At 38.5% G+C, this 27,200-nt stretch overlaps 1 protein-coding gene across 35 annotated transcripts in view; it reads left to right on the forward strand.

Moving 5' to 3' along the window:
- The window catches only part of LMO7 (LIM domain 7), a 196,359-nt gene that overhangs the window by 77,129 nt on the left and 92,030 nt on the right, over nucleotides 1-27,200 (forward strand). For 33 of the 35 annotated variants that reach the window (XM_045479202.1, XM_045479252.1, XM_045479261.1 and 30 more), the window contains 2 exons: nucleotides 6,062-6,131; nucleotides 25,360-25,466. In XM_045479202.1, coding sequence (XP_045335158.1) covers nucleotides 6,062-6,131; nucleotides 25,360-25,466 — 177 coding nt within the window. Of the gene's footprint in view, nucleotides 1-6,061; nucleotides 6,132-24,764; nucleotides 24,864-25,359; nucleotides 25,467-27,200 lie in introns of those variants that run through there. The other 2 variants (XM_045479051.1, XM_045479152.1) reach the window with 1 other exon arrangement.

Here is a 27,200-nt window from a genome sequence, read left to right on the forward strand (position 1 = left end):
TGGGGAAAATACATATAAAGCTTCTTCATAGTGGAAAATATCAAAAACAACTTAAATATCTATAATGTGATAGATAAAGTTGGGGAAATGTTGTGCATGCCTTAAGAGTGTGGTTGTGAAGGATGCAGCTCTGTGGAAGATCATGTAGCAGGGAGCTGAACTCAGCGCAGAGGAAGGTGCTGCTGTATCCCGCCGTGAGGTGAGCACACGAGCACTGCCTTCTGGTGCAAAAGTAAATTGATTCACATTGTCAGATTCCTTTCCAGGCATGTATCAAAAGCGTTGATGAGTTTATTTTTAGAAACAGAACATAAGAAATGGTAAGGAGCACAGTCGAAGGTATGCACACAGACCTGCATTGGAAGAATTTTCACGATGGCGATTATTGGAGCGAACCCAAGTCCCTCCCACAAGAGAAGAGAGAATCACTGTCATTTACATGAAGGGGTGGAGAGGACTTTAGAGATGTTACTTAATGGTAAACGCAAGAACCAGGACAGGAACTCAGAGTGCCCTTGCTCTGGGACATGTCTCATCACCCAGCGATATCTATCTGTTAGTGCTATAACTGTCAAGGCTGCTTAAAGTAAGGGAAATCTGCTGTCAAACCACTCAAGCTTTTCTTGACTCACTTCAGAGATCCTTTGCGCATAACAATGAGGCTAAATAAGAAGGTCCTATCATAATAAAATTATAATTATCAGGTGTATTGATACTGATTTGTTGCTCTTACACTTTCCCATCTTTGCATTTATTGTTAACTATTTGTGTGTATTCTAACTCAGCCATATTCAAAGTTACTACCATAGGAATTCTAGAAATTAAACTGAGATTAATTTTACTACCAGTCTTTGAAAATATTAAGGTGACCATACTGTTTATATTGCATGCTTTTAAAGTTAAATTTATTTTGTTTGACGTTTATTCATTTTTGGAGACAGAGACAGAGTGCATGCAGGGCTGGGGCAGAGAGAGAGAGACCGTGTATCCCACGGTGAGGGATCCCACTATGTATTCCACACAGAATTTGAAGCAGGCTCCAGGCTCCGAGCTGTCATCACAAAGCCTGGCATGGGGCTCGAACCCACAAACTGTGAAATCATGACCTGAGCCGAAGTCAGATGCCTAACACCAGCTGAGCCACCCAGGCACCCCTAAACTTTAAAATTTTAAATTACATATGCTTATCACTTTACCCAAGGAAATGTGATCACTAACTTCTCAGTGTGGTTTTTATTTTAAAGATATTATAGCTTATGAATTTAGATGGAGGTAATTAATGAAAAATATTAGCTAGAAATTTACTTAGGATAACCTGTCCAAAGTAATATATCTGATAGAGAGTTTATTCTCTTGATCAACATTTGACAATTGGGAACCAACATCAAGGTTTGATTTGTCTGGCAACAGAAAACCTAAAAGAGGGCAGGTGCCCTTTTTGGGAAAAGCCAAAAACCATTTCTCACATTTGAGTGAAACTAAAGGTAAAGTTTTTCTAAATTTATTTTTGTAAAGAACAGAGAGGTTTTCAACCACAGAAAAATATCTGTATTAAAAGTTAGTGGGTTTTTGCAGACATTTTTAAAGCACCTTCACAATACCAGGTACCTTGCTAAGTGCCAGATGTTGGCAATGAGAGGATGTCCTTGTACTTGATATCTTCACTGTCTCCTTAGCACAGTGCTCTGCCTTTAATAAGCATTCAAATGTTTGTTGCCAGAGTTTGCATCTAGAACAAACTAGGCAAATAAAGATGTGCCAAATAGCAGATAAAACAAAAGTCATTGTCCTTTAATTTGTAAGGAAATATATAATATTTTTATTTTGTCTTCTAAAAATTTATCAATAGGAAAATTTCACTAATGTGGGGGTAGATATTTAGGAAATGTAGTCAACAGAAAGATAATAGAAATATGTATGTGCGACTGACTGACCATAGGTTAGCAAGTTCACTCTCAATGTATTGATATGCTGTTTGAGGTCAGCGTCTCTAGTGCATTTAGAAAAAACATCTTTGGAAATAGGAAGTTGAAACATGTCTCTAAATTTTCCACCTCTACTGAAGGGCTTTCTGGTAAAGGGGAAAATAAGGTTTGGCATTTAGAACTAGTTTCTGGAGACTAAGAACACCAAGTTCTAGCTCTCATTAAAACTGTTTATAACCAAGCTAGATGTTACATTGAACTTTATGTACAGTTTTCCTGGTGTTATATTTAAAGTCAGGTCACATTCACTGGTGACAAAGTTGCAGAACAGAGACAGCTTTCTAGAATCTGTTATGTAACTCAGCTCTCTCCGAGGGAGTGGGCAGGATGTTTTGGAGAAGAGAAGAAAGAGAAGTAGACAACAGTACAGGGATGAGCTGAGGGAGAGGGGTTGCAGGCTTTAGCCAATGTGGTCTACCACAGGAGGTAGCAAATGACTAGGTGTTTTCTGTCCCGGTTTTAATCTTAACCAAAAGAGCAAACCTCTGATGTGCTAAAAAGCACATAATCAGATTTATGCCATGGCCTGAGGGAAGACTTGGGGGAGTAGAGGTATAATTCTGCGTAGGATTAGAGGAATGGTCCGCTTGCAGGCAGTTAAAATGGTCCCTTGATTGCCTTTAGTTCCTTGTGCACAGAGGCCATCTGGAAGATTATCATGTTATATGATTCTTAAATAGAGCCAGTGACCAGAAGTGAGTGTTGCCTTTTTGAATTTCACATGTGTAGTTGAAGAACCCTTTTTTTTTTTAAGTTTATTTATTTATTTTGAGAGAGAGAGAGAGGGCAGAGAGAGAGGAAGAGCAAGAATCCCAAGCAGGCTCCGTGTTGTCAGCACAGAGCCTGATGCGGGGCTCAATCTCACAAATCCTGAGTTCATGACCTGAGCCAAACCCAAGAGTTGGATGCTTAACCAAGGAACTACCCAGGTGCCCTGAGGAAACTTTATTATGCAAAGAAGTTCTATTTGTAAAAGAGAATAGTATCTCCCTAGTGTGGCTTTTTTATTTGATTTGATGTTAAGACTCTACCCCTCTTTTTTTAGATATCCTTAAATTTCACAGAAGTTTAGGGTCACCTGAGTGGCTCAGTTGGTTAAGCATTGACGTCACCTCAGGTCATGATCTCATGGTTTGTTGGTTTGAGCCCCGCACCAGGCTCTGCACTGACAGCTCAGACCTGGAGCCTTCTTCAGATTCTGTGTCTCCCTTTCTCTCTGTCTCACTCCAGCTCATGCTTTGTCTCCGTCTCTCAAAAATAAATCAACGTTAAAAAAAAATTTTTTTTTAATTTCACAGAAGTTTAGATTTAATGAAATCTATGTTTCTCCCTAAAAGAAATATCCTAAAAGTTTTTCCTTTAATTGTATATGAAAATAATTATTCATGATTCACAATCTGATTGGATGTTCAGTTTTTGCCAAAACCGTATGTGCATTTTCTCCATATTCTAGTGCTTAGAACAAATACCATTTTAACATTTGACAAAATAAAACAATGTTTTCCCCTAGTGACGCAACTTTTAGAAGGTCGTTTGTATGTTATGTGGAGTGTTGTTTTTGCCTGGTGGCTATTTCCATGTTTCTACACGTGCTAGGAGACTCAGGAGTCAAGAAAGAAGCTAATCCACTGTGCTGTGTGTTGCTTCTAGGCAATAGCTGTGGAATCTTCTGATGAGGGAGGAGTCAAGTCATTTTTGGGAGACATCATTTAACTGTGCTGTTTCTTTACTTCCATCCCTTACTTCCTTTTGCTGACTGAATTGAATGTAGGCCGTGTTATTATTCATTCCAGAAACTGTTTTTAAAAAATGCTTGTGATGTTACTAACACTGTAATATAAGAATGATAAATGAAGTAAACAGGTAAATACAGTGATCTGGCCAAAGTCATCAGTGACTCAAATGGGTGGAGGAAGACTTTATGACATTCTTCTGCTAATGAAGACAACTGATGCTAGGCTTTCCTGACATTTGATAAGTTGACCCAGCTCATTTTAGTCTTTAACTTTTTACACCACCATAGGATTACATTTTAAGATCCAAGTTACTGTAGGAAAGTCACTGCCAAGTTAATGGCCAACAACTCTATGAATTTCTTGATTTATACTATGCCAGAATAATGTTCCTATTAAGTAATGTTGCATTTATTTGTTCTTCTATGCATTGCAAGATGCCACTGGTAATAGAATTTAATAAATACCTGGTTAATAGGGAACAGCTAGAAGAATTAATTTGGAACTATCATTTCTTATAAACCTGTTCAACTTCTTTTCTAGCTCCTCAGCTAGTGATTAAAGAAAAATAATTCAGTTATGAAGGGAGAAAGCCTTCCTTCCTACATGGCTTTCTTTGTACAAATAAGAAATTAGGAATCAAAGAGTAACAGTTCTAGAAAATGCTTGAAGTTGAGGGGGTGATTTTATTATGTATATTGTCTAAAGATCTTTGTGTGAAGAAACTGGGAAAACAGAAAACAGCTCACCAGACTAAATCTTCATAAGCCATTGTTTTGTAATTTTGATTCCCGTTGAACAACATTCTGAAGGTTATTAAGTTGAGACTTTTGTCTTCTTTATTTTTAGCACATTCAAGTGTATATATAAATCTCTGGAATGTTGAAGGAGTGACATTCCACAAGTGTCAGATTTTTTTTTTTCTGTTGCACATTGTGAAGAGGAGACCAGTAAATTAAGAATGTTTGATTCTTTCTCTTATATCTGCTTTCCTTTTGCAGCTCTGTTTACAGAATAAAGAATTTTTTTTTGTACCCAGATTATTGAATAGGAAAATCACTGTTTTAAATTGCTGTTTTCTGACAGTGACTAATGATTAATTACCCAAGCTAGCATTAGTAGAAAAGCATTACTATAGTATTAAATTTCTACATGGCTTAACACTGTATTGGTGAAAAACAACAACAAAAAATAACATACAATTGATGAGAACTACATTTAGAACCAAAAATTGTACTCTTAAGTTATAGTTTTTAAAGATGGCTTCTTTTTTTTTTTGTTGTTCTGGAATGTAGCGACTTATACATATCTTTGCAGATTCTGTCATAGCAACTTAAATGTGTTCAGTATTAGATTCTGAGGTAACTGTTGCCTTGTTTGGGGGAGTTCTGGCACATTTAATATTTATCCAGTCATTCTGCTATGGTAACAAAGCAGTTGGTCACATATTTGAAAGAGTTAACAATAAGAACTTGCTGGCCATTTGGATGAGTTCCACTGACCCTTTAAATCTGGCAAAATACGTTTGTGACAACATGGATGGACTTAGAGGGTCTTATGCTTAAGTGAAATAAATCAGATGGAAAGACAAATGCTGCATGATTTCATTTACATGTAGAATCTAAAAACCAAGCAGACCAAACAAACAGAAATCGATTCATAAATACAGAGAACAAACTGGTAGTTGCCAGAGGAGAGGGATAGGGAAAATGGGTGAAGTAGGTGCAGGGGATTAAGAGGTATAAACTCTGGTTATAAAATAAAGTCATGGAGGTGTAAAATACGGCATAGGGAATATAGTCAATTATATTATAAACATTTTGTATGAGGACAGATGGTACCTAGACTGATAATTGTGATCATTTCATAGTGTATATAAATGTCAAATCACTATGCTACACAACTAAAACTAATATTGTATGTTATAACTCTGGCAAAATTATATGGTTCAAATCTACTTTTCAAAATAAAGATCAGTTTGAGAAAAAAATAATATGATTGATAGAAAAAATTATTCTTAGGTCCAAGAGAACTAAATTATAATGAAAGAGATTCTTACACTGCCTCTTGGAACAGAATCAAATGTTACCTTTAATAAATGTGGAACTATTTTTAGGGACATGGCTTTGAAGATAGCGTCTGTATGGTCTAAGAAGATACTTACTATTGTGTGCGGTGCCGTTCTTCCTACTGTGTTTCTTGACTTGTTTTCTTGGTTGTTTGCCTTTTATTGGGCTCTTGGCTCTGAATCACATGTGGGGGATGGAGTAGTGACATACATGATTTAATACTAAACTGATATCGGCATTCTTGTAATTGCATGTGTTATTTCTTTATTTTCAGTTTGATTAATAAACTTAAACCTGGTGTCATTAAGAAGATTAATAGACTGTCCACACCAATAGCAGGTTTGGTAAGTAAAAAATTATCTTTAAAACTAGATTTCTTTGTTTTTGAAGTGTAAAAAGATGGGTGTAGACCGGTACTCTTATCTGGAACTATCATAGAAATTAGGTTTGGAGTTTTTTGCTCAAGAAAAGTGTTTTTAGTGATGTTCTCCTTATACGTTTAGTTCTTTCCTTTCCCTTCTGCCAGGAGGCTTTTATTTTTTTACTTTTTGTTTGCTTTGCTTTTTGTGCCCTCAAACTTCATATATCCCCTTTCTCGGCTTATTTCTTCCACAGATTGCATTTGTTTATGATCATGTTCTTTCTGAAGTTCAGCCCTGCATACTTTGTTTGCTAGTTGACCACAGTTTAGGGAAACTGTAGATGTTCACCAGTTGTTACATATCTGTTGCTTCTGCTTAAGGATGACTTTCACTTAGCACACTTAGATCTTGGAGAGTATTTCCAACACTTTTGCTTTATATAGTAGATTTCCTACTAGTGTTCTGTGTGATATTGGGTAGGTCACTGTTTTCTTTGCCTCAGTAATACTACCCATGAAACAACTATGGGATAAGTCTTTAGATTCCTTCTAGCTTTAAATTTAGATTTTGTGTGTGAAAAATACCCTACACTGTCATTACATAGATACTCTGGTGGGTCAATAATAATTGAAAGACCAATAACAAGGTGGGGCTGTATCTTTGAAAGAAATAATTTATAATTAAGTACACATGATGGGTTATTTTCAAAATGTTAGCAAGTCCTAAGATTCAAGGCTGATCATAGAAGTCAGTTTTACAAAACTAATTTTATGGGGCACTGGGTGGCTCAGTCAGTTATGTATCTGACTTCAGCTTAGGTCATGATCTTATAGTCTGTGAGTTCGAGCCCCGCATCGGGCTCTATGCTGACAGCTCAGAGCCTGGAGCCTGCTTCAGATTCTGTGTCTCCCTCTCTCTCTGCTCCTCCCCTGCTCATGCTCTATCTCTCTCTGTCTCTCAAAAATAAATAAATGTTAAAAAATAAAAAAAAAACCCTAATTTTATAATACACCGAAGTTTAAGACAGCTAATAACCTGGAAGATAGATAGAAAGATAGATAGATAGATAGATAGATAGATAGATAGATAGATAGATAGATAGAAAGAATCATCTTTGCAATAGTCAAGCTGCTTATTATATTCAAGAACTTTTTGTTTGGCCAACTATGTGTTTGCAGATGTCAGAGGCATGAAGGATTAAAGGGTAACAGCATCAAAATTTCTGGATTTGCAGCTAGTATGAAAATCTCATTACAGTTTTATAGGAATAAGTTAGTCACACATTGTGTATTATTGGAAAATGACTGTCTAGGAGAGAAGGAAAGAAGAGTTTTAGAGCTTCCTTTTTTCTTTGAAAGATCAATTATAATTTTCTTTTGAAACATAGAATATATGTAAAGTTCTCAGAGCAGCTGGGCTCAAATATGAATTACTTCTTTCTTACCAAGTTAATTCTATTCCATTTCTATCATGACATGATTTCTATCATGACGTGATATTTTTATTGGTCTCAAATTTGGTTAGGTAAAAAACTATCAGGCATGCATATATTGCTATATATTGAAGATACGTATACGAATGTATAGCAATATACATATATGTATGAATTACTTCTAGTAATTTATAGTCAGTAATTCATAGTCAGAAGGTATTATTTAAGGAATAAAATTAAAGAAATTTGTTTTTTTTATTAAAAAATTTTTTTAAATGTTTATTTTTGAGAGAGAGAGTGAGAGAGACAGAGCATGAGCAGGGCAGGGGCAGAGAGAGAGGGGGACACAGAATCTGAAGCAAGCTCCAGGCTCTGAGCTGTCAGCACAGAGCCTGATGCAGGTCTCGAACCCATGAACCTCGAGATCATGACCTGAGCTGAAGTCAGATACTTAACCAACTGAGCCACCCAGATTCCCCAAAGAAATTTGGTTTTTGAAGTCTTTCTAGGAAGAGACATTCAGTTTAATAAAAATAACTCTTATATGAAAATCATTTTTATGAAGTAATTTCTGTGAAAATTAAAAGTTTGAATTATATTGAAAATCTTTTTAAGTGTCTCCAGTTTTTCTTACTTTAATATTTAAATTGTGAATTGTCATTTCTTGGATCAATTATACACATTTTAAATGAAATTAGCCTTTGATTTCAAACACCCTGCATATTTGGAATTCTTGAATTGTGGTGGTTTGTTGTTACTGGCCACTAGAGGTTTTATTCAATCTTCTGATTCTATGATTAGATATAAGCCAAATGTTTTTTTATATTTAAATACAACAATCTCTCTAAGTATTTCTACTTCAAGCATGAAAATTCTATCTAGTTTGGATTTTATCTCTAGAAACTAAAATGAGATGTATTTCCAGAATATTAAATGGGATGATTTCCCAAGTATAGGACACTGAACATTTTTAGTGGGGTGTAGGAGCATAAGAATCACCACAGTTGTAGAATTGACTACAGTTGGTTTGAAGTTGTTATCATGCCACATGGACTCCTTCTTTCCATGCTTGTATGTCAGGATGGTTACGTCAAAACTTCTCGAAGCCTCAGTTTGAAGTGTGCATTAGAGCTCCAGCATCTGTCTGGTAGGGTTGTCATATGTGGACAGAAAGGGATTATATAGTGTGACATACAGGTCCTTTTGTCGCACATTCATTTTTTTAACAAATAGTTGAGTGCCTACTAGGTCAAGAATGTTTCTGGTTTGTAGGGATATATTGAAGGAATAAAGACAGAGAAGGACTTTATCCTCAAAGAGCTTAATGTTGTAGTGGTGGAGCAGGATCTGGAAAATAAATTAGTAAATGGGCAAGAAAACACCAGATATATAAATGTGCTGCAATGAATTATAATAGCCTGACATTTATTGAACACACATGAGGAATCGTAATTGGACTATGAAGTTTGACCTCGAAGAACTCCTCAAGAAAACGTATGTTAGAAGCCTTCATTTTCGATGTGTATAGAAGAAAGATAAAAAGCCTGAGCCAGACTTTTTATACTAGAAAATTTTTTTTTGTTCACAGCAACATAATGATTGATATTTATGGGAGGCAAAAATTTTTTTTGAATGAATAAATGTAAAAGGGTTCAGTCGTGAAAAATAGTAAGCTCCAGAATTAGGTCTTTGAAGGAAGAGTGTTATAGGTTGAATTGTGTTCCCCCTCTACCCCTACTCACCAAAACATAACATATTGAAATCCTAAACCCCAGTACCTCAGGGTGTGACATTATTTGTGAATAAGGTTGGTGAAGATGGGGTCATAATTGGGGGAGGGGGACTGGTCTAATATGACTGTTGTCCTTATAAAAAGATGGCTATTTGAGTACAGATACACCCAGGAGGAATGCCATGTGACAACTGAGGACTGAAGTGATACACTACAGGCAAGGAACACTAAAGATTGCCAGCAAACCACAAGAAACTAGGAAGAGGCAAGGAACAATTTCTTTACAGGTTTTATAGAGCCCATGGCTTTGTGGACACCTTGATTTTGGACTTTTAGCCTCCAGAACTGTGAGACAATAAATCTTTGTTTTTTTTCAGCTACCCAGGTTATGGGTAGGAAACTAGGAAACTAATACAGCTAGGTAGTATTTTTTATCTGATACTTGCTTTTTAAAAAACCTTTTGAGATTAATATAGTTTCATGGGAAGTTGGAAAAAAAAAAACAGTACAAAGAGGTCCTCTGTGACCTTCACCCAGTTTCTCTCATGGTAATATTTTGCATAATTGTGATATAGTATTAAAGCCAGGAAATTGACATTGGTATGTCCAAAGACCTTAATCTGATTCACCAATTTTATATGCAGTTATGCTTTTTTTAGTAATAAAAAGAGCATAGATGCTTTCAAGCTAAGTGAGATGAAGTGTTTTATTTTCAGGATTTTTCAGAGGACTCTGTCATTAATTCAGTGTTCAGTCATAAATATGGCAGCCACATTCCACATGATTACTTTTTTCTACCCCATTGCAAATAGGAAATGGTGTCTCTCAGTCGAGGGTCCCAAGAGAAGAGTCTGAATGAATCAAATTACCTTGTCTTTCCAGGCTACAAATATCATAGGTCACTGGCCAGCTGACGGATGTGTTCCTTCAGAAGGGAGTCATCTTGGCAAAATGGGTTGTAGTCTGGAGTGCTGGTAGCCTTTGGCTCACTGAGTTCAGGTGTGTGGGTTAAAGAGGATTCTGTGAATGAGGTTTCTCTAGGGTAGATACACCGTATTAAATTAAATATAGTAAAAATTATACAATTTCTGTGCTCCAAGCCCTGTTTTCTATCATTCCATTCTTATTCTCTTTCCTTCAGCTATAACTTCCATCCACTTCATGTCAGCTACTCTGTGTATTTAGCTTTGAAGCCAAGGCGATGTGTTTACTGTTTGTAGGTGGACCTGTGTGGAACACATGAATATCCTCTGAGCAATGACAATATGGAGAGAGGTGTTTAGCTGATTTGGAAATATATTGAATGCTTTGCTTGAAACATTCATATGAGTTTACGATTTTTTTCTTTCCCTTTTGGAGAGATGTTAACCATGTTCTCATAGATCTAGAGATATGGCTTTTCTCACTTAATACTAAGTTCTAATTTTTCAAGAAATAGATTTTCCCTATCTTTTCTATTCTTTTATATTCTTCACAAAGCGATGCCCCCCAAAAATCTAACCAGTCTGAATTTTCCAAAAAATTAGCTGCTGTTAAATGTGGGTATGTTCAATTCATTGAAACTCAAAACCAAAACTTCATTTGGGAATTAAAAAACTCAATCTCAAAACAAAACCATGAGAAACAGGCAAGATATTCTGATGGTGAAAAGAGTCATTGAACCAGAATAATGTTTACCATCTGATGTCTTAGTGTGCCTGAAATACAATATGTGCAGAGAACATCAAGGAAGTTATTAATCCCAAGACTTATAGTTGTCTTGGACCCCTGATGATTTAGTTGTATTTACTAAAGCAAGGTTTCTCAACCTTGGCACCACTATTGACATTTTGGGCCAGATCATTCTTTGTTTAGGGGGTGGTCTTTCCTGTGCATTGTAGAATGTTTAGCAACTTCCATGGGTTTTACTTACTACATGCTGGTAACACCATTCTCCCCAGCCCCAAAGGATGACCACTAAAAATGTCTTCTGACATTGCCAATGACCCCTATGGGGTAAAATCATCCCTGGCTGAGAGCCATGGAGATAAAAAGTTGAGAAAATAAACGCTACCCCTTTGCATGGGCTGGTTTGTTGACTGAGTATAGATTTGAGTGATCTACTCATGCCTGCTATTTCAATTGCAGTTTCTCTGAGAAAAGGAATCGTATTCTAGAAAATTTGGTTTGAGGGGCCCCTGGGTGGCTCAGTTGGCTAAGCATGCAACTGACTCTTGATCTCAGCTCAGGTTTTGATCTCACAGTTGTGAGTTCAAGCCCCACATTGGGCTCTGCACTGGGCATGAAATCTACTTAAAAAAAAAAAAAAAAAAAAAAAAAAAGAGGGGCGCCTGGGTGGCGCAGTCGGTTAAGCATCCGACTTCAGCCAGGTCACGATCTCGTGGTCTGGGAGTTCGAGCCCCGCGTCAGGCTCTGGGCTGATGGCTCAGAGCCTGGAGCCTGTTTTCGATTCTGTGTCTCCCTCTCTCTCTGCCCCTCCCCCGTTCATGCTCTGTCTCTCTCTGTCCCAAAAATAAATAAACGTTGAAAAAAAAAATTAAAAAAAAAAAAAGAATATTTGGTTTGAATCATTTTTTGTTTGAAAGTTTGTGTCTGTCAGTGTGCGTAATTTAAAAATCTTCACTATATCCACACTTGCTTGAAAAATACGGGCCAAATTTGAATATCCTTCCTCTAAAGGGTTACTCTTTCAGATTATTTTCAAGAGTGGAATATATAAGGTGTGACCGTAGAGACTGGGAAGGTTGTCTCCTGATTTAGGAATGCTGTAGAATGCAGGAAATGAAAAGATGCCAGCTAGCTTAAGCTGTTGGATGTCAGTCAAATTCTCTTCTCTTCATAGTAGCTACTTCAAGAAATCACACAAGTCTATGGGTCCATTCTTACTGCCATTTTTCAAAAGGTTGTTAGTGGCTAATGTTCTTGTGTCTGTAAAATTATTTCTGATTCATCTTCACTCTCCTCTACACTTGGGCACATCAACAAGGTAGTGCAACCTAGTCTGTGCCAAGGTCACTATTGAAACATCTAGTTGTTCCCTTTCAGCAGTAATAAAAAATGCACCCGAGGAATCAGCTGTAAAATTTAAATATGCTTGTCCAGGTTTCATCATGTACTTTTTTTTTTTTTTTTTAATTTTTTTTTTTCAACGTTTATTTATTTTTGGGACAGAGAGAGACAGAGCATGAACGGGGGAGGGGCAGAGAGAGAGGGAGACACAGAATCGGAAATAGGCTCCAGGCTCTGAGCCATCAGCCCAGAGCCCGACGCGGGGCTCGAACTCACGGACCGCGAGATCGTGACCTGGCTGAAGTCGGACGCTTAACCGACTGCGCCACCCAGGCGCCCCATCATGTACTTTTTAAAACCCACTCTCAGGCAGTGACTCTATGTATCCCACTCTTTTTCCAAGGGGAAGGGGACCCAGGGGATTGGGAGAGGGAGGTTTATGGGACACTAAGCTTCTGAGCTCTTTTACAAATAAAACCAGTAGAGGCCGCGGAGGTTAATGATATCAATAAACTTGATTAAAATTGCTCAATTGTGATTTCATGATTAAACTACACTAAAGAAATCTTTTAATTTCAAAGGGAGGGTGAACCACTATTATAAGTTGTATAATTATGCCTCGAACAATAAAATTTAAACTATTTTTATTTTTCTAGCTTGTCAATCTGATTATTTTCTTTAAAAACAAACACTAATAACTAAAACATGGAGTGCTTTTTCTTCTTAATAGAGTTATAGGAGAGTACTATAGTGTTACTGCTTACAGTGTTATTTAATGTATTGTTACGCTTAGGTAAGATACTATAGCATAAAGGCTGGCCATTTACTAAAAATAAGGCCACTTTATGCATTGAAAATGACATTTTCTGTGGTTGTATTTTAATTTAAATAATTTCTTTTCTAATGTATATTTTCCTGGAATTTCTGTGATCAGGAGTATTTTGAAATACTTTAGCATTATACAATAATCAAGTCTAAGAAAACAGACTGAATGGAGATTGTGCATTGGCTGTTTTCAAGGTAACAAATATTAGATATTTAATACCTCCGCCTTAATACCTCCATATAAATGGCCTATAAATAACTCCATGATAATTGAGTTATTTATAAACAAATTTTAGGTGATTTCGTCAAGAATCTCCTTATCTCCTTACTTTTCTCCAACTCCCAGTTAAAGATAAGTATCACCAAAAATGAAAACATAAAAACTTAGTGTCAACATTGAAGTTGTTTCCAATACCCTCATAATGATACAGCACTGTAAATCAGGAAATTCCTGTTTTATTTCGGGCCATAATTTGTTAGTCATGGCACTGGCACAAGATAGGAGCATTTCCCTAGAGTTCCAAAACGTACTTGTTTTTAAATCTAAGATGAACGTATGCCAACTTTTAGCCTTGAGGGCAACATCTTAAAAAAACATTAATGAATTAGAATTCCTAAAGCAACACCATGATTAGCTTGTAAAGTTAAAGAAAAATTCATTCATAGTAGGATTATGTCATACAGGACAGTTTTATTCAGATATGAAAATGCTCAGAATGTCTCTCTTTAAGCACCTTTTGTTATGTAGAAATTGGAAACAGTAGAGCAAATGAAATTAATAAGAAATAGAACCCAGGTCTAAGACTGGTATGAACACATCAGTTATTTGATAGGTTTTAGGCCCATGACTATCCCTCCCTTCCTAGAAGTATTTATTGAACACCTACTATGTGCCAGGCACTATTCTTGGAACTTGGAACAAAGCCACAAGTAAGGCAGAGAAAGTTCCTCCCTAATGGAGCATGGTCAGCAGGTCAGTAATAACTTATCAGGTACTAATAGTTACCATGCAGAATATGTAATACCTTGTCAGTTGACAATAATTACACTGGGAAAAATAAAGTGAATGGATAGCGAATGATTGAGTATGAGAAGTGTTTCAGAGAAAGTGCTTATGGACATCTTGTTTCTGGAGTTGACATTTGATCGGGGACCTGAATAAACTGAAGGAGGGTAATGTACGGGGATCATGAGATTTTTCCAGACAGAAGGAAACGAGGGGGGATCAAGGCAGGATCAAGCTGGGCCAGCAAGGACTGTGGATCTGGAACTGAGTAAGGTGGAGAGGTAGGCCAGCAAAGATGTATGTGGCTCTATCAGCTTTGGTGGTAGATCACATTTTACTTCTAGCATGATGAGAAGCCACTGGGGACTTTTGAGAGGAATTTAATTTGTTGTTAGAGATCTTTGGTTGCCTGTGGTAAAGGATGTATATGTATCTGTGAACATACCAAAAACCATTGAATCACACACTTTAAATTCATGACTTGTATGTGAATTATATCTCAATAAAATGTAAAAGTAAGAAAATCACAAATTGGTATGTGATGAGTAGACTGAAGGAAATTAAGAAAAGCAGGAAGGGCAGTTGAAAAACAGTTTTGATAGTTGTAATGACTAGTTTTGTGTGTCAACTTGACTGGCCATGGAGTGTCCAGATAATTGGTTAGACAGTATTACATTATTCTTAGGCAGCTTGCATAAGATTGCAGATTTGCAAATGTCAGAGTGATCAGTGTCAGTCTTAGATATTGTTCCCTGATAACATGATGGAAAAGATGATTAAAGGGATGGATGGTTTGTGATTATTTAACAAGAAAGTAACATTAGAAGCCAGCCTTGTCCACCACAAATGCTCTAAAGAAAAATATTACCGGGTTGGTACCATGGCGAGTTCAGGAGACCAGCAAGAGGTCATGAAATGGCTCATGATGAGTTTTGTTTGACTTAAACCATTTTTGCTTGTTTTTAAAATTGGAGCCAACATTTGCAGACCCTCAGGTTTCATTTAAAATCCTCATCTCCAGCTTCACAAGGAATGTGGCATTAACAGGCCTGCATGCCCCCAAAGCAACCATTGTGTGGGGGTGTCCTGTGGAAAAGATGGGAGTCGCTGCATTCCTTGTTGCCTGATCATTTCCCTGACATGATGCTCATTTTATTCATTTATGGTTTATTCAGTCATTTTACCACCCCTCCCCTTTTAGACATGTCTTAATTCCTGCCAACTGTCTGTTGTGGCCTTGTTGTAGTCAAGGTGGAGAAAAGTAGACCAGATAATATCTGTAGGTGAAATCGTAAGTAGTTGAGTAAAAAAGCTCAATTTTAAGGAGCTAAATGTAAATCCATATAAACTTGGAGAGAAGTTTCTACAGTTTGCCTTAGGGCTTTGTACTTGTGCTATTTTCATTTTTTAAAAAAAGGATGGAATAAAAACATGGGGATTATGCTTAGTCTTGTTTGTAGATGTTGGAACAATCAGACATAGTTAATGTACTGAATATCAAAATCTGCAGTTTAACGTGATCTAGATGGCTGCAAGTCTCCAAAAGGATATTTATCAGGAATAGATTTGGTTTTTTGGGGGAAAAAAAATCACAAGAAAGCAGTGGTTTTGTATTATCTGCAAACTTAATCATGCACTTTATGCCTTTATCCATGAAACCTCACTTGATAGAATCCTATGATTTGCATTTCAGATTTTTTATATCCACCTTAGTTTATGCTAAATTTCACTAGCCTCCTGGTCCATTAAAGTCCACAGGTCATCTTCCTGTGAATTATCTTGTCCCTGTGAACTGGTTGCTGCCAGTGTACATCTCAGTTAGCCAACAGCATCATATAGATGCCACAAAGCAAAGCACCTGTGGCCTGTAACGAGAAGTAAGGTCCATTTATTGGCTACTTACTATATTCCTAGAAACTGCCAATCAATCACCTGTTTCCTCACTAAATCTTCAAAATCACTGTCATTTGCATTTTATAAGAGGACAATTATTAGTGACCCATCAAGTGATGACTTTGATAATTAACCACACCTGGAGTCCTGTTTTGAGTTACATATGCTTCATTTTGAGAAGGAAATTGTCTATAAGGAACAGTGATGGTTGTCATAGAAAGAATGGCTCCCAATAATGTTCATGCTCTAATGCAGTGAACCTGCCAATGTCTTGTAAGAGGAGGTTAAGCATTGGGTTCCAGGTAGAATTGAGGTTGCTAGCCAGTTGACTTTGAGATGAAGAAAGGATCCCGGATTATCTAGGTGGGCCCAGGATAATCCCAAGAGTCCTATTAAGTAGAAGAGAGCAAGAACTAGTCAGATGGTGGTACAATAGAGACTCAGGCTGGTGCTGCTGGTTTCGAACGTGGAGGAGAGGGCCTCTGGAAGATGGAAAGGAAAAGAAATGGATTTTCTCCTAGAGCTTCCGAAAGAAATGCAGCCCTGCCAACACCTTGATTTTTACCACAATGAGACTGATTTTGGACTTCTGACCTCCAGAGCTATAGGGTAATAAACTGGTCTTGTTTTCAGCCACTTATGCGGTGATTTGTTATAGCATTAATGGGAAATCAATATAGTGGTTAAGAGCACAGACTCAGGAATTGAACTGTTTGCTTTGAATCCTCACTCCACCACTTACTGGATGACCTGGGGTAAGTCATACGCTTCTTAGCCTCAGTTTCCTCATGTGTAAAATGGGTACAATAAGACTTCCTAAGCTTTTTTAGTGTGAATTTGACATAGTTTGTGTAAAGGGCCTCAGAATGCTGCCTGGCATACGATAAGAGTTCAGTGGATGTTAACTCGAGAAAATCAGTGATTCAGCGAAGGGCTGGTTGGGATGACATGAGAACTGAAAACTGTCACAGAGGGCCAAGGGGCACTGAGAAAACTGGGGATATTTGAAGAGAAGATGTGAGGTTGGGGGAATGTGTGGAGGGTAGGAGGCAGGAGAACTAAGTAGCTAAGGGGCTCTCGTGGGAGTTAGTTCATATTAAGTAGTCCGATTTAGGATCCGTGTTTTACAATTACAGCGAGGGAGTGTTTGGACTTTTTTTGACAGAGAAATGACTAAAAGAGAATCAGTCTCATAAAGCAAGGAGTCCCTGAGGCTGGAAAAGCAAATACAAGGGCTGATGATCCAGACACATCACCTGTAAAAGTGACTCTCGGAAGGGGGGTAGGAGCAGTTATACTGAAGGAGCGCGAATTCCCAGCTTGCTCTTAAGTTTTACTGTGTCGTTTTCCTTCATTAAACGTGCTTTACTGCTTCCTAAAATGTGTTTTGGCATCATTATGATGTGTTTCTTTAAGCAATTACGTATCTGTTTTACTTTGGAATGTAGAACATGGATAATTTGACGACAGAACATTTTTCTTTTGTTCCCCATGTTGACCTCAGAAGTTCTTAAGCCTCTATTTCAGCATTTTCTTTTCTTGTTTTCAAAAGAGTAAGTATGTTTGAGAACTCCTTCATTTTTGATGTAAATTTCATCTGAACACCATGGAAGACCGTACCTTAATTCACGGTGCAGGCTGTCAAGCCTGTCACCGCTTCTGTGTAGTTCATTGTCACCCGGGGTTGATGAAGCATTTCAGTGACCACCCTTTTACCAGAGCACAGCCCTCTGCTTGCCCTTCCCCTGCTTGCCAGTGCTTGGTTCTGCCTCTCGGTATGGTCTTTGCTCCTCCTCTGCCAAGCAGTGCTGGAGAAAACTACGCCAGCAGCTTGGTGGTTTATCATCTATAATCCCCTGGGCCCTCAGTGTCACTTGGCCATTCCTTTGAAGCATTCCCAGCTGGTTCTTATTCCCATCTCCACTCCACATGTGACAAAACCTTATTACTCTCCTCGTCCCCCAATTCTTTGCTATCTATCAGCACATGACTGAGGCTTTCTCTTGGCAGACAGATAAGAACCGAAGGAAAACGTACTGCTTACTTTCCTCAAATAAGTACCGAAGTTGGATCTGTAGGTTTACCTACATATTGTAATCATAACATGTAGGTATTAGTAACACAGCTTACATTTCTTCACTAAGCCATAAAATAGAGGATGAAGTCTCTAAAATAATAATAAAACTAGTGCCCCTGACAAAAATTGCAACCACACCACTTTCTTAATGGAAACTATATAATTAAAATGCACACTTGGATATATTGTAGTCACTTTGCTGCTTGGGAATTGCTTTCGAATACTTGCGATTGGTCACAATTAGTACATCACCAGAATGGAATGTGAGTACTTTTGGAGGTGGTGCATTGGTGAGCTCCACAGTCCCTAGGTGACTTGTGCGCAGACTTTCCTTATTTTGTTACTTGCCAGAAAACTTATGTCTACAAAGACTCAAATCACCTGAGTGATTCTCTTAGCATGTGGGTTCTGATTGAGTGGGTCCAGGGTGGAGCTAGAGTCTGCATGTCTCACAGGCTCCCAAGTGATGGTGCTGGTGTGTGGACCCCGTGTTGAGTGGCAAGAGGCTAGGTCGGCTGTTGTCTAGTGTGTGCATCAGCATCACCTGTGTGGTGACTGTGTGCACCCTCTAGAGATTCTGACGTGGCTGGCTAGGGACTGTTATTCTAACGTAGAGATTTAGTTCAGTTTCTCTGCCTCAAACAGTGGATACAACCTCTTGATTGCTGGCATATACTTTCTAACTTTTGTCACTGTCAATGCCAGGGAAAGAGGAGACAGGGGCTTTGGTACCATATCATAAATGGAAAAGGAGTTGAGGTCACCAAGTCTCTTGGCCTTCCGATAAATTGATCCACACCGTCATGTTCCCAGGTTCAGAGGAACTGGATAATGTGCTCTCTTTTTTAATAAAAAAAAAAAAAAAATCTTGCTCAAAGTAGGCCTAGAAACTTACTGGGAGTAACAGGGCACAGGTGAGCACACGAGGAGCACTTGGCTCATTGATGAGGGAACACTCTCAGGTGATGTCATTCTAGCTAGCTTTTGTTTATGGGTGTTGACTATATGGCCCTTGTTGTCTGTATGGCTATAGCCCTGAGCACAGACCGTTTTACTCTTTTTCAGAATTAGGATCTTGATCTTATTCAGGGCTTCTGTAATAAATCTCTTTGTCTTTATGTAAAGAATCCATTTTTATTGATGACACTTTTGACCCTCTATTCTTTTTGCAGAAGTGGGTCTAACTGGTTTGACATTATGAATAGACATTCTCCATTTGTTGTCACATTAAGGTTTCTTGATACAAAGTATTCCCTCTAGAAGTTGGAAGTCTTGAAAGTATATCATTAAAGATATATTTCAAAGAAATGTATGAAAGATACGTTTTTTTAAGTTCCTCCAAGTGAAAATGAAAATGACTTTGGTCAGTGTAAGAGCCTAGGGAGGTAGAGTATAGACTTTAATGAGGATTGAGACTTTTGTGTAACAAAATGGTTGAAGCTCTAAGACAAAAATGTGGACCATAATGCCATTTATGTAAGTGAGATACATAAGTGAATCAACACTTTAAAGGACATTTACATTTTTAAGCACGTTAGAGAAGACACTCCTTCAAAAAATTTATGGAGGTGAAATTTACATAACAAATACGGCCATTTCAAGGTGGACAATTCAGTGGCATATGGTATATTCACTGTGTTGTGCAGTCACCAAACATTTCCATCCCTCCCCAGTGAAACCTCTTACCTATTAGGTCACTTCCTATTTCATACTGTCCCTTGCCAAACTCCTCTGTCAACAACCAATCTGCATTCTTTCTCTTAAGGATCTATCTATTCGGGATATTTCATATAAATGGAATATGTAAATGTGTGTGTTGTTTTTACTTAGCATAATGTTTTGGTGGTCCATCCATGATGTAAAATGTATCAGTTCTTCATTTTTTTTAAATGGGTGACTAATATGCCTTTGTGTGAATATATCACAGTTTGTTTATCCATTGCTGTAAATGTACATTTTAGCTCTTTCTACCTTTTGACTATTGTGAATAGTGCTGCTATTAATGTGCATGTACATGTACTTGTTTGGGAAACTCTTTAATTCTTGAGGGTATATTCTTTCTTTCTTTTCTTTTTTTTTTTAAATCTTTTAAACTTTTTTTTTTTTTTTTTTTTTTTTTTAGAGAGAATCCCAAGCAGGTTCCACGGTCAGCACAGAGTCTGACTTGGGCCTTGATCCCATGACCCTGGGATCATGATCTGAGCTGAAATCAAGACTCAGATGCTCAGTTGACCAAGCCAGAAAGCACCTTTTAGTGAAGAGGAGTGGGAGTGAATGGGGGCTTGGGACGAAGAGAAAAAAGTACTGGGAGAGCCCTTATATTGACTGATAGCAGCTTGCTAAAATATATTCATTCAACTCTGGTCCCCTGATACTCTCCTCAACTCCCATCCCTGATAAGAAAGCAAAGTAATCTGCTGAAGTGACATGAGTCTGTGTTACTGGATAAGTGCTTTGAGAAGGAAAGTGGGGTGAAAGGCTCTGAAAGAGTTCATGTCGCCAAAGACCCATGTTACCTCTGCGTCTAGTGTGAGAATATTCATTTTCGCCTCACGTTATCCTTCTTGTGACTCTTCAGGATGTATAATGGAGACAGAGAGGAGTTAAGATTCCATAGAAATGTATAATATATGATTGTGTTCAAGTACTGTAGCCATCTTCTAACATGGTCCCGATGACTCTCTCCCTTGTACCTATACATTGTACCTAATTAGGTGTTCTAGCTGAGACCTCCAGGTGGTGTGCTGAAGTGCTGCCTGGCGTCCTCTTGCTGATCCTAAGTAAAATGTGGGACAGCAGATAACATGATAAACAAGAGGGGCACAGGAATTGCTGGTTTTGAAAATTGTCAGCCTCTTTAGTCAGTAAAGGAGGCTAACATTGAGAAATGGCTTTCAGGCCAACATCACATTAAGTGCACACTAGCAGGAAGACAAGGTCTGAAGATGAAGCTGAGCGTGTGGCTGTAAAATCCTTGAAGATCTTGGAAAGATCCAAAGTAGTGCCTCGGAAGTCCATCCAAATGACAGGGCTTCTAAGAAGCATAAAGGTGATGTCCCTCTGTCATCTCAGTGGACTAAGAGGAGGGCTGCCGTTCCCCCTTGAAGGGATTTGTGGGTGCGGCTTTTATCTAATGAAATTAAGGGCCAATAGGATTCATAAAAGATGGTATTGAGGGAATTCTATTTAGAAGCTGTAAACATAGACTGAAAAGGACAGAAGGTTACAAAATTAGTCCCCCAAACTTTTTTAGGCAGAAAGCAGACTGAGAAAGCTACATACCTGCAGACATAAACCACTTTTCAAGGAAGCAAATGATGATTTTAAGGGGGAATCAAGAATCCGGAGGATGAAGCAAAAACCATGATGAATTCACTGGCCTTGAAGACTAATGAAAGACCTACCAATCTATGCCTTGCAGGATTTCAGAGTTCCTGAGGTGTAGTGACTCCTGTGTGCCCCCATTTCTCCACATTTGAGCTGGAATATATCTAGAGGTTACCCTACACCACTGTGTTGGGTATGTGGGGACAAGTAACTTGTTGCTTTAGCTCACTGGTATTCGTGTTGAGAGGAACTGTATTCGAGGGCTGTCCTTAAGGATATCCACCTGAGGAGCCTCATGTAAAGCCAGAGTTGGTTTAGATGAAATTCTGAACTTGGAGCTCACCTTGTATAGGGGTGAACATTTCTAGGGCTTTGGGAAGGGATTAGTGTATTTTGCATATGGGAAGGACATGAACCATTAGGGCTCAAGAGTGAACTGTGGTAACTGGTCCCCAGTGATCCCGCCTCCTGCCATTTATGTTCTTGCGTAGTCCTCCCTGCATTGAATGGGGCTGACCTAGTCCATCAGCAGGATACTGAGGAAATATTGTGTGACTTGAAAAGATAGGCCATGAGACCCTGCAGCCTCTATCTTGCTTTCCTTTGGATCATTCACTCTGTCAGGCAGCCCGATGGAGATGTCCATTTGATCCAGAACTGAGGCTTCCTGCCGACAACCAGCCCCAACTTGCCACCTACAAGTGCACCTCTTTGGAAGTGGCTCCTTCAAGCCACAAGAAGGTCTTCAGGTGACTGCAGTCTGGCCTGATGTCTACAGCCTGCTCAGGGACCTCCATGCCAGAACAATCCAACTTGGGTCACTCCTGAAATCCTGACCTTCAGAAACTGTATCAGTCTGTATTGTTTTAAGCTGCTAAGTTTTGGGATAACTAGCTATGTAGCGGTAGATAATCAGTAGAGGTACTGCACTGCGCTACTATAAACCTGGGAATATTGGTAAATTTTTGTGGAGTCCTCATCTTGCTTCAGGTGTTAGCAGGTACTGTTCCTGACTCCTTAATCTCTCTAATTTACCCTGTTATGATTGCCCTTATAACTGATTCAAGGCAAAGGGATGGAGAGGCTCTGGGGAAGAATGTGAAAATCTTGAGCCATCCCACCTTGTCTGTTTATAGTGTCTGCTTTTATTCCTACCTTAGAAGAACAACACTGAAAGGGGCTATTGCAGATCATCCGGGATCCTCATTTTGTTTTGTTTTTGTGAAGCCACTTTCCGTGCTCAACATGTGGGAATTGCAGATGCTTAGTGCTGGCTTTTGCCATGAAGTCTTTTCTGCAAGTTGGGCTATGCAATACTCGTGTGAAGGGTTGAGCTGGGGAGGGCCGGGCTTCTCTCCGCTGGCACAGAGGTGTGTACCCTTGGGAATGGGGTACGGGGCCAGAAAGGCTGATACATTAATAATGTTAGAAACGTTATTTCTAAAGTTAGTGGCAGAGCAATTGGGCTCTGTCCTGGCTAACAGTCCAATGAGAAGATGTTTTCACGTTTGTCCTTTGTTTTTACTTTATCTTTGCTAGTTTCCAGGGAAAATGATTCCATTAATGAAGACTAAACGCTTCCCTTTTAATATGTTGAGTGGGGTGTGGCTTCTTGATGGTTCAACAGACATTAAAATTTCATTTGATAATTCTGTATCTTCCCTGAGGGAACTCTCTGCCTAGGTCCTTTGAAATTGCAAAAAATAAATTACCCGTGGGCTCAAGTCCAGTAAGCTGGATTTAGGTTATAATTGTGATCTTAATACAACCTGTTCCTGCTGCATAGGCCATGTGCAGCCTCGTTTGTAAAGTCAACTTAAGTGTCATTGAACTATTTAAGAGAAACTCTGCTTTTTCATGTAAAGGCTTTATTTAAAACTAGAATTTAATCATATTCTATTTTTCCCTTCATCTCTAATTAACTATAATCACTTTGATTTTAAGTGGTTTCTTTCTAAATAATTGGGTGGGTTTTGAGGCATATGTAGTTTTGTTCTTAGCAATCTGTATATATATTTGTCAACTGGATGACTGCTATTATGTTTTCAGAAAACACATGAAGGACTATTTTGGCAGTCAGTGCAATCGGCTTACTTTCTGTACTTACTTTCTGTTTAACTGTGTCATAATGTTTTATAGCATTTTAAACATTCAACCAAATTGAGTTTGTGGGAAGACTTCGTGTGTGTGTGTGTGTGTGTGTGTGTGTGTGTGTGTGTGTGTATGTGTTGAGAAGACTTCTAATGGTTTTTTTCTTCCTCTTTTGAAACGTACTTTTCTTCCTGTGGATTTGGAGTACTGAAACACCAAACCATTCGTTCTTGTCTGCTTCTCTGAAGGCCAGTTTTAGAACCGTTAATTTGAATCATTGGGTAATGAGATTGTATGGGTTTTTTTTAATTATGCGAGCTTAACAAAATGATCACTGTTGCTCTTTCCGGAATATTGCCAATATGTGATTTCCCCCTTTTGTTTTTTTCCACCAAGTCAGATTTATCATCTTCCATTGAGCCGTTCAACTTTGGACTTATAAATTCTTTTGCTCTTTGACCTCTTACTTAAAGTGAGCATGGATTTTAGCTTTCAGCCAGGTAGTTCACGCTGCCTTTTACTGATAGTGCACTAGAATAACCCCCCTCCCCCCACACACAAATATTTTGTTTTGAATGTCTCTTAGTCCCTAGTAGTTGGTGTGGCTTTTCTCTTGCTGTGCATTTGCTCACCTTTTCCCTAAATCCCCTCACTCTCCAGGAATCCATGCTGCTAAAATTAGCTTCTTCCTCCTTGCTTCTGTATCTTTCCTTCCCACTTTGCTAGGCCACCCTGCCTTTTCTTGTGGGGAGTGGGAAAAGAGTAATTGTCTTTTTCCAAGTGGCAGGCTATCTTCCGGTTCCTCAGAGCCAGCTGTTAGGGAGGTGAGGTTTCAGGGAGGCCCTCTTAAACTACAGATGTGGTGTGAGAGCACTGGCATGTGCACGTGGACAAATGTGTGTTGGCATGCTAGCAGGCTGTTCTCTTCCTTGAGAGTCCTAACCAAGAGAAGGTAGAGTCCTCACGCGATCTTCCCAAGCTCAACCTCATAAAGGAGAAGAGGGAAACTCCAGCTAATTCTGCCCACCAAATGTGTATCTGTAGTAGTCCATGTTTGGGCAGCAGTTTACATGAATGGAAAGCATTGGTTTGTGAAAGGAGGATTTTGGTTTGTGAAATTAGCCAGGAGGGCAACCTAGATTTCCTTTTTTTTTTTTTTTTTTTTTGGCGGCAGTTCCTGAAGCAGGTGCAGGGCGTGTGTGAATAATGTACCACACCTAAACTATGCGATTTAGCCAATGAACGTTAGGCTTCTCCTGGGTCCTGTAGTATGGTTTCCCTGTCTGTCAAGAGCCAGCTCAGCAACCAAACCCAGATTCCAGGTGTGGTATTCCACGGTCGTTCTGTAATTTGTAATCATAGAAACAGAATGTTCCTCCTCTTATTTCTTCCCTGCCAACAGTTTCTGGGTGGGTGACTGTCAGTAGCTGGAGTTATTTTTAAAGAGGAGAGGTGAGGCTTGTCGTGCAAAGCTGGGAAGAGGGCGTTTGTTTGCAGAGCAGAGCTGACATCAAAGTGTAGATTACTGCTCAGTGGCTAGGCACTTGTCCTGTAACAGGTAATGTTTAACGTGCCGGTCACAAAGATCACAGAACAGCGTATGCCCAGGCATAAGCTAGCGCTACCGTGAATGCTCTGGAAGACTGAAAGGCTATACATGCCCATGTAATTAAAAAAAAATGTATGCACTAGTCTTGCTGCCTCATTTTTTGCTGGCTGTAATTGGACTTTGAAGCTTAGAAGTTCTATCATAAAAACGTGTACCCTTTGTTTGAGAGAGAGATCGGCTAAGCAATCACTTTCCACTTCTTTTCACAGGATAATATAAACGTTTTTTTGAAAGCTTGTGAACAGATTGGATTGAAAGAAGCCCAGCTTTTCCATCCTGGGGATCTACAGGATTTATCAAACCGAGTCACTGTCAGGTAAGTTTCACTGGTTTGTTATATGTTTTTTAAGCTTAGGGCTTGTGGCTCAAGTGCAAAGAATTTCTGAGATTTTATGATGACTGAAAAATTGTTCCTCTGTCTTCCTCTGTTCTCATTCCAAAACAGATTATTTAAAAAATAGCTGAGGCACTGTGAATCGAAGCTGTCTGTAATTGAGATCATGGCATGGTGTTATTTTAAATCTCTCTACTAACTGAAATGGTAGTTTATATTTTAATGCTTGTCCAACGTGGTAGTGTTTGGTTTCTAATGGGGAGAATGGCCATTATGCTTATAAAACAAACTTAGAGGTTATATTTATAGAGTAAACAGAATTATTTTCATATGGTCTTTATGTATTTGGAATTAAGACTTGCTAACAAAAATGAGACTGGGACAGTGGCTAAAGAGACTTTCTTTTGTAATCTGGAAGGCAGCAATGCCTGGCGTAATGCTAATGACCTTGTCAGTTGTGGAGGATTTCTAAAAATGAACAGTTTTTCACTATTTTAATAGTGTGGATGAGAAAGTGAAAGTAGGGGTGAAAATGTGCACAGGTGTCTCCGTTGTGTTTTAGATGGAAAATGGTGTCATGTAGGAGTATATGGTTTCAGGAAATCTGAAAGCTCCTGTGAGATTTTTTTTCCTATAAATCTAATTTGCTTTCAGTGAATCGGAATAAACTTTTGTTACCAGATAATGGTGACAGAAAAATGATTTAATTTTGTGATAATGACTACCTCTTTATCACGACTCTTAAACCTAATTTTTTTTTCAAACATTTTTTTTTTCATTTTTTAAACATTTTTTTTTTCAAAAGGAGAGAATATTATTCTAGCTGTAGGAGTAATAGAAATGGGAAAATTAGTTTCTACCGTTTTAGACAAAGATTTAGTTTATATGGTTGATTTCCCTGTTGTGGTAGCTTTAAAAGTTATTTAAAATTGATGATAAAATCTTAAAAATGGCCAATATTTTTTCCTAAAGAAAAATAACTCTCTATGTAAGTTTCATAGTACACATGGTCTTTTAGCAGTAAAACCTAAAATCTCAGATAGAATTCATCTTTTCAAAGCCTAACAATACATATTTTTAAACAGTCCATTTTGAACTTACGTGCTTCTACTTCTGTTGAATTAGCATTTCTAAACTACACAGCCTTGATAAGTGCATAGCAGGGAGGGGTCTGTCTGCATTTCTGATTAATTGGAAGATAGTTTGTTCCTAAGTTTCATTACCAAAATGGCACGTTGACTTCTGCAGTATTGCGAAGACATGCTTGATATCCATGAAAAATTACTGCATGGATGAATTTGTTTTATTTTTACTAATCAGCAATCTCTCCAGACACCTATCTGATGGGCAAAGAAAGTTTTCACTTACAAAGTGTTTTATTCTTAATGAACAGCAACAACTTAAGGAAAAATCATCCCCCCCCCCCCCCCCCCCCCCCCCCATACCATTTTGAAACCCTGTAGCAGATGTTTGAGTAGGCTACCGATTAGGCAAAACATGTTTGTTGGCTTCTAATTCCAAGAATGCTCTGAGCAAAACTTGCCTGGAGCCTGTTTTATGAGATGTTGGGTCTACGGTGTTCAGGAAAAAAGTCAGTACCTGGGCACAGCCTTGAGTGAAATTAAATCCCTGACGAACTGAAACTGGGAGGTCACGTAGTTACAGCTGTAGTAGGAAGTATGCAGAACAACTTGTCTCAGTGGAGACCGCAAGTCC

The sequence above is a fragment of the Leopardus geoffroyi genome, chromosome A1 (assembly GCF_018350155.1).
Source record: "Leopardus geoffroyi isolate Oge1 chromosome A1, O.geoffroyi_Oge1_pat1.0, whole genome shotgun sequence".
NCBI lineage: Eukaryota > Metazoa > Chordata > Mammalia > Carnivora > Felidae > Leopardus > Leopardus geoffroyi.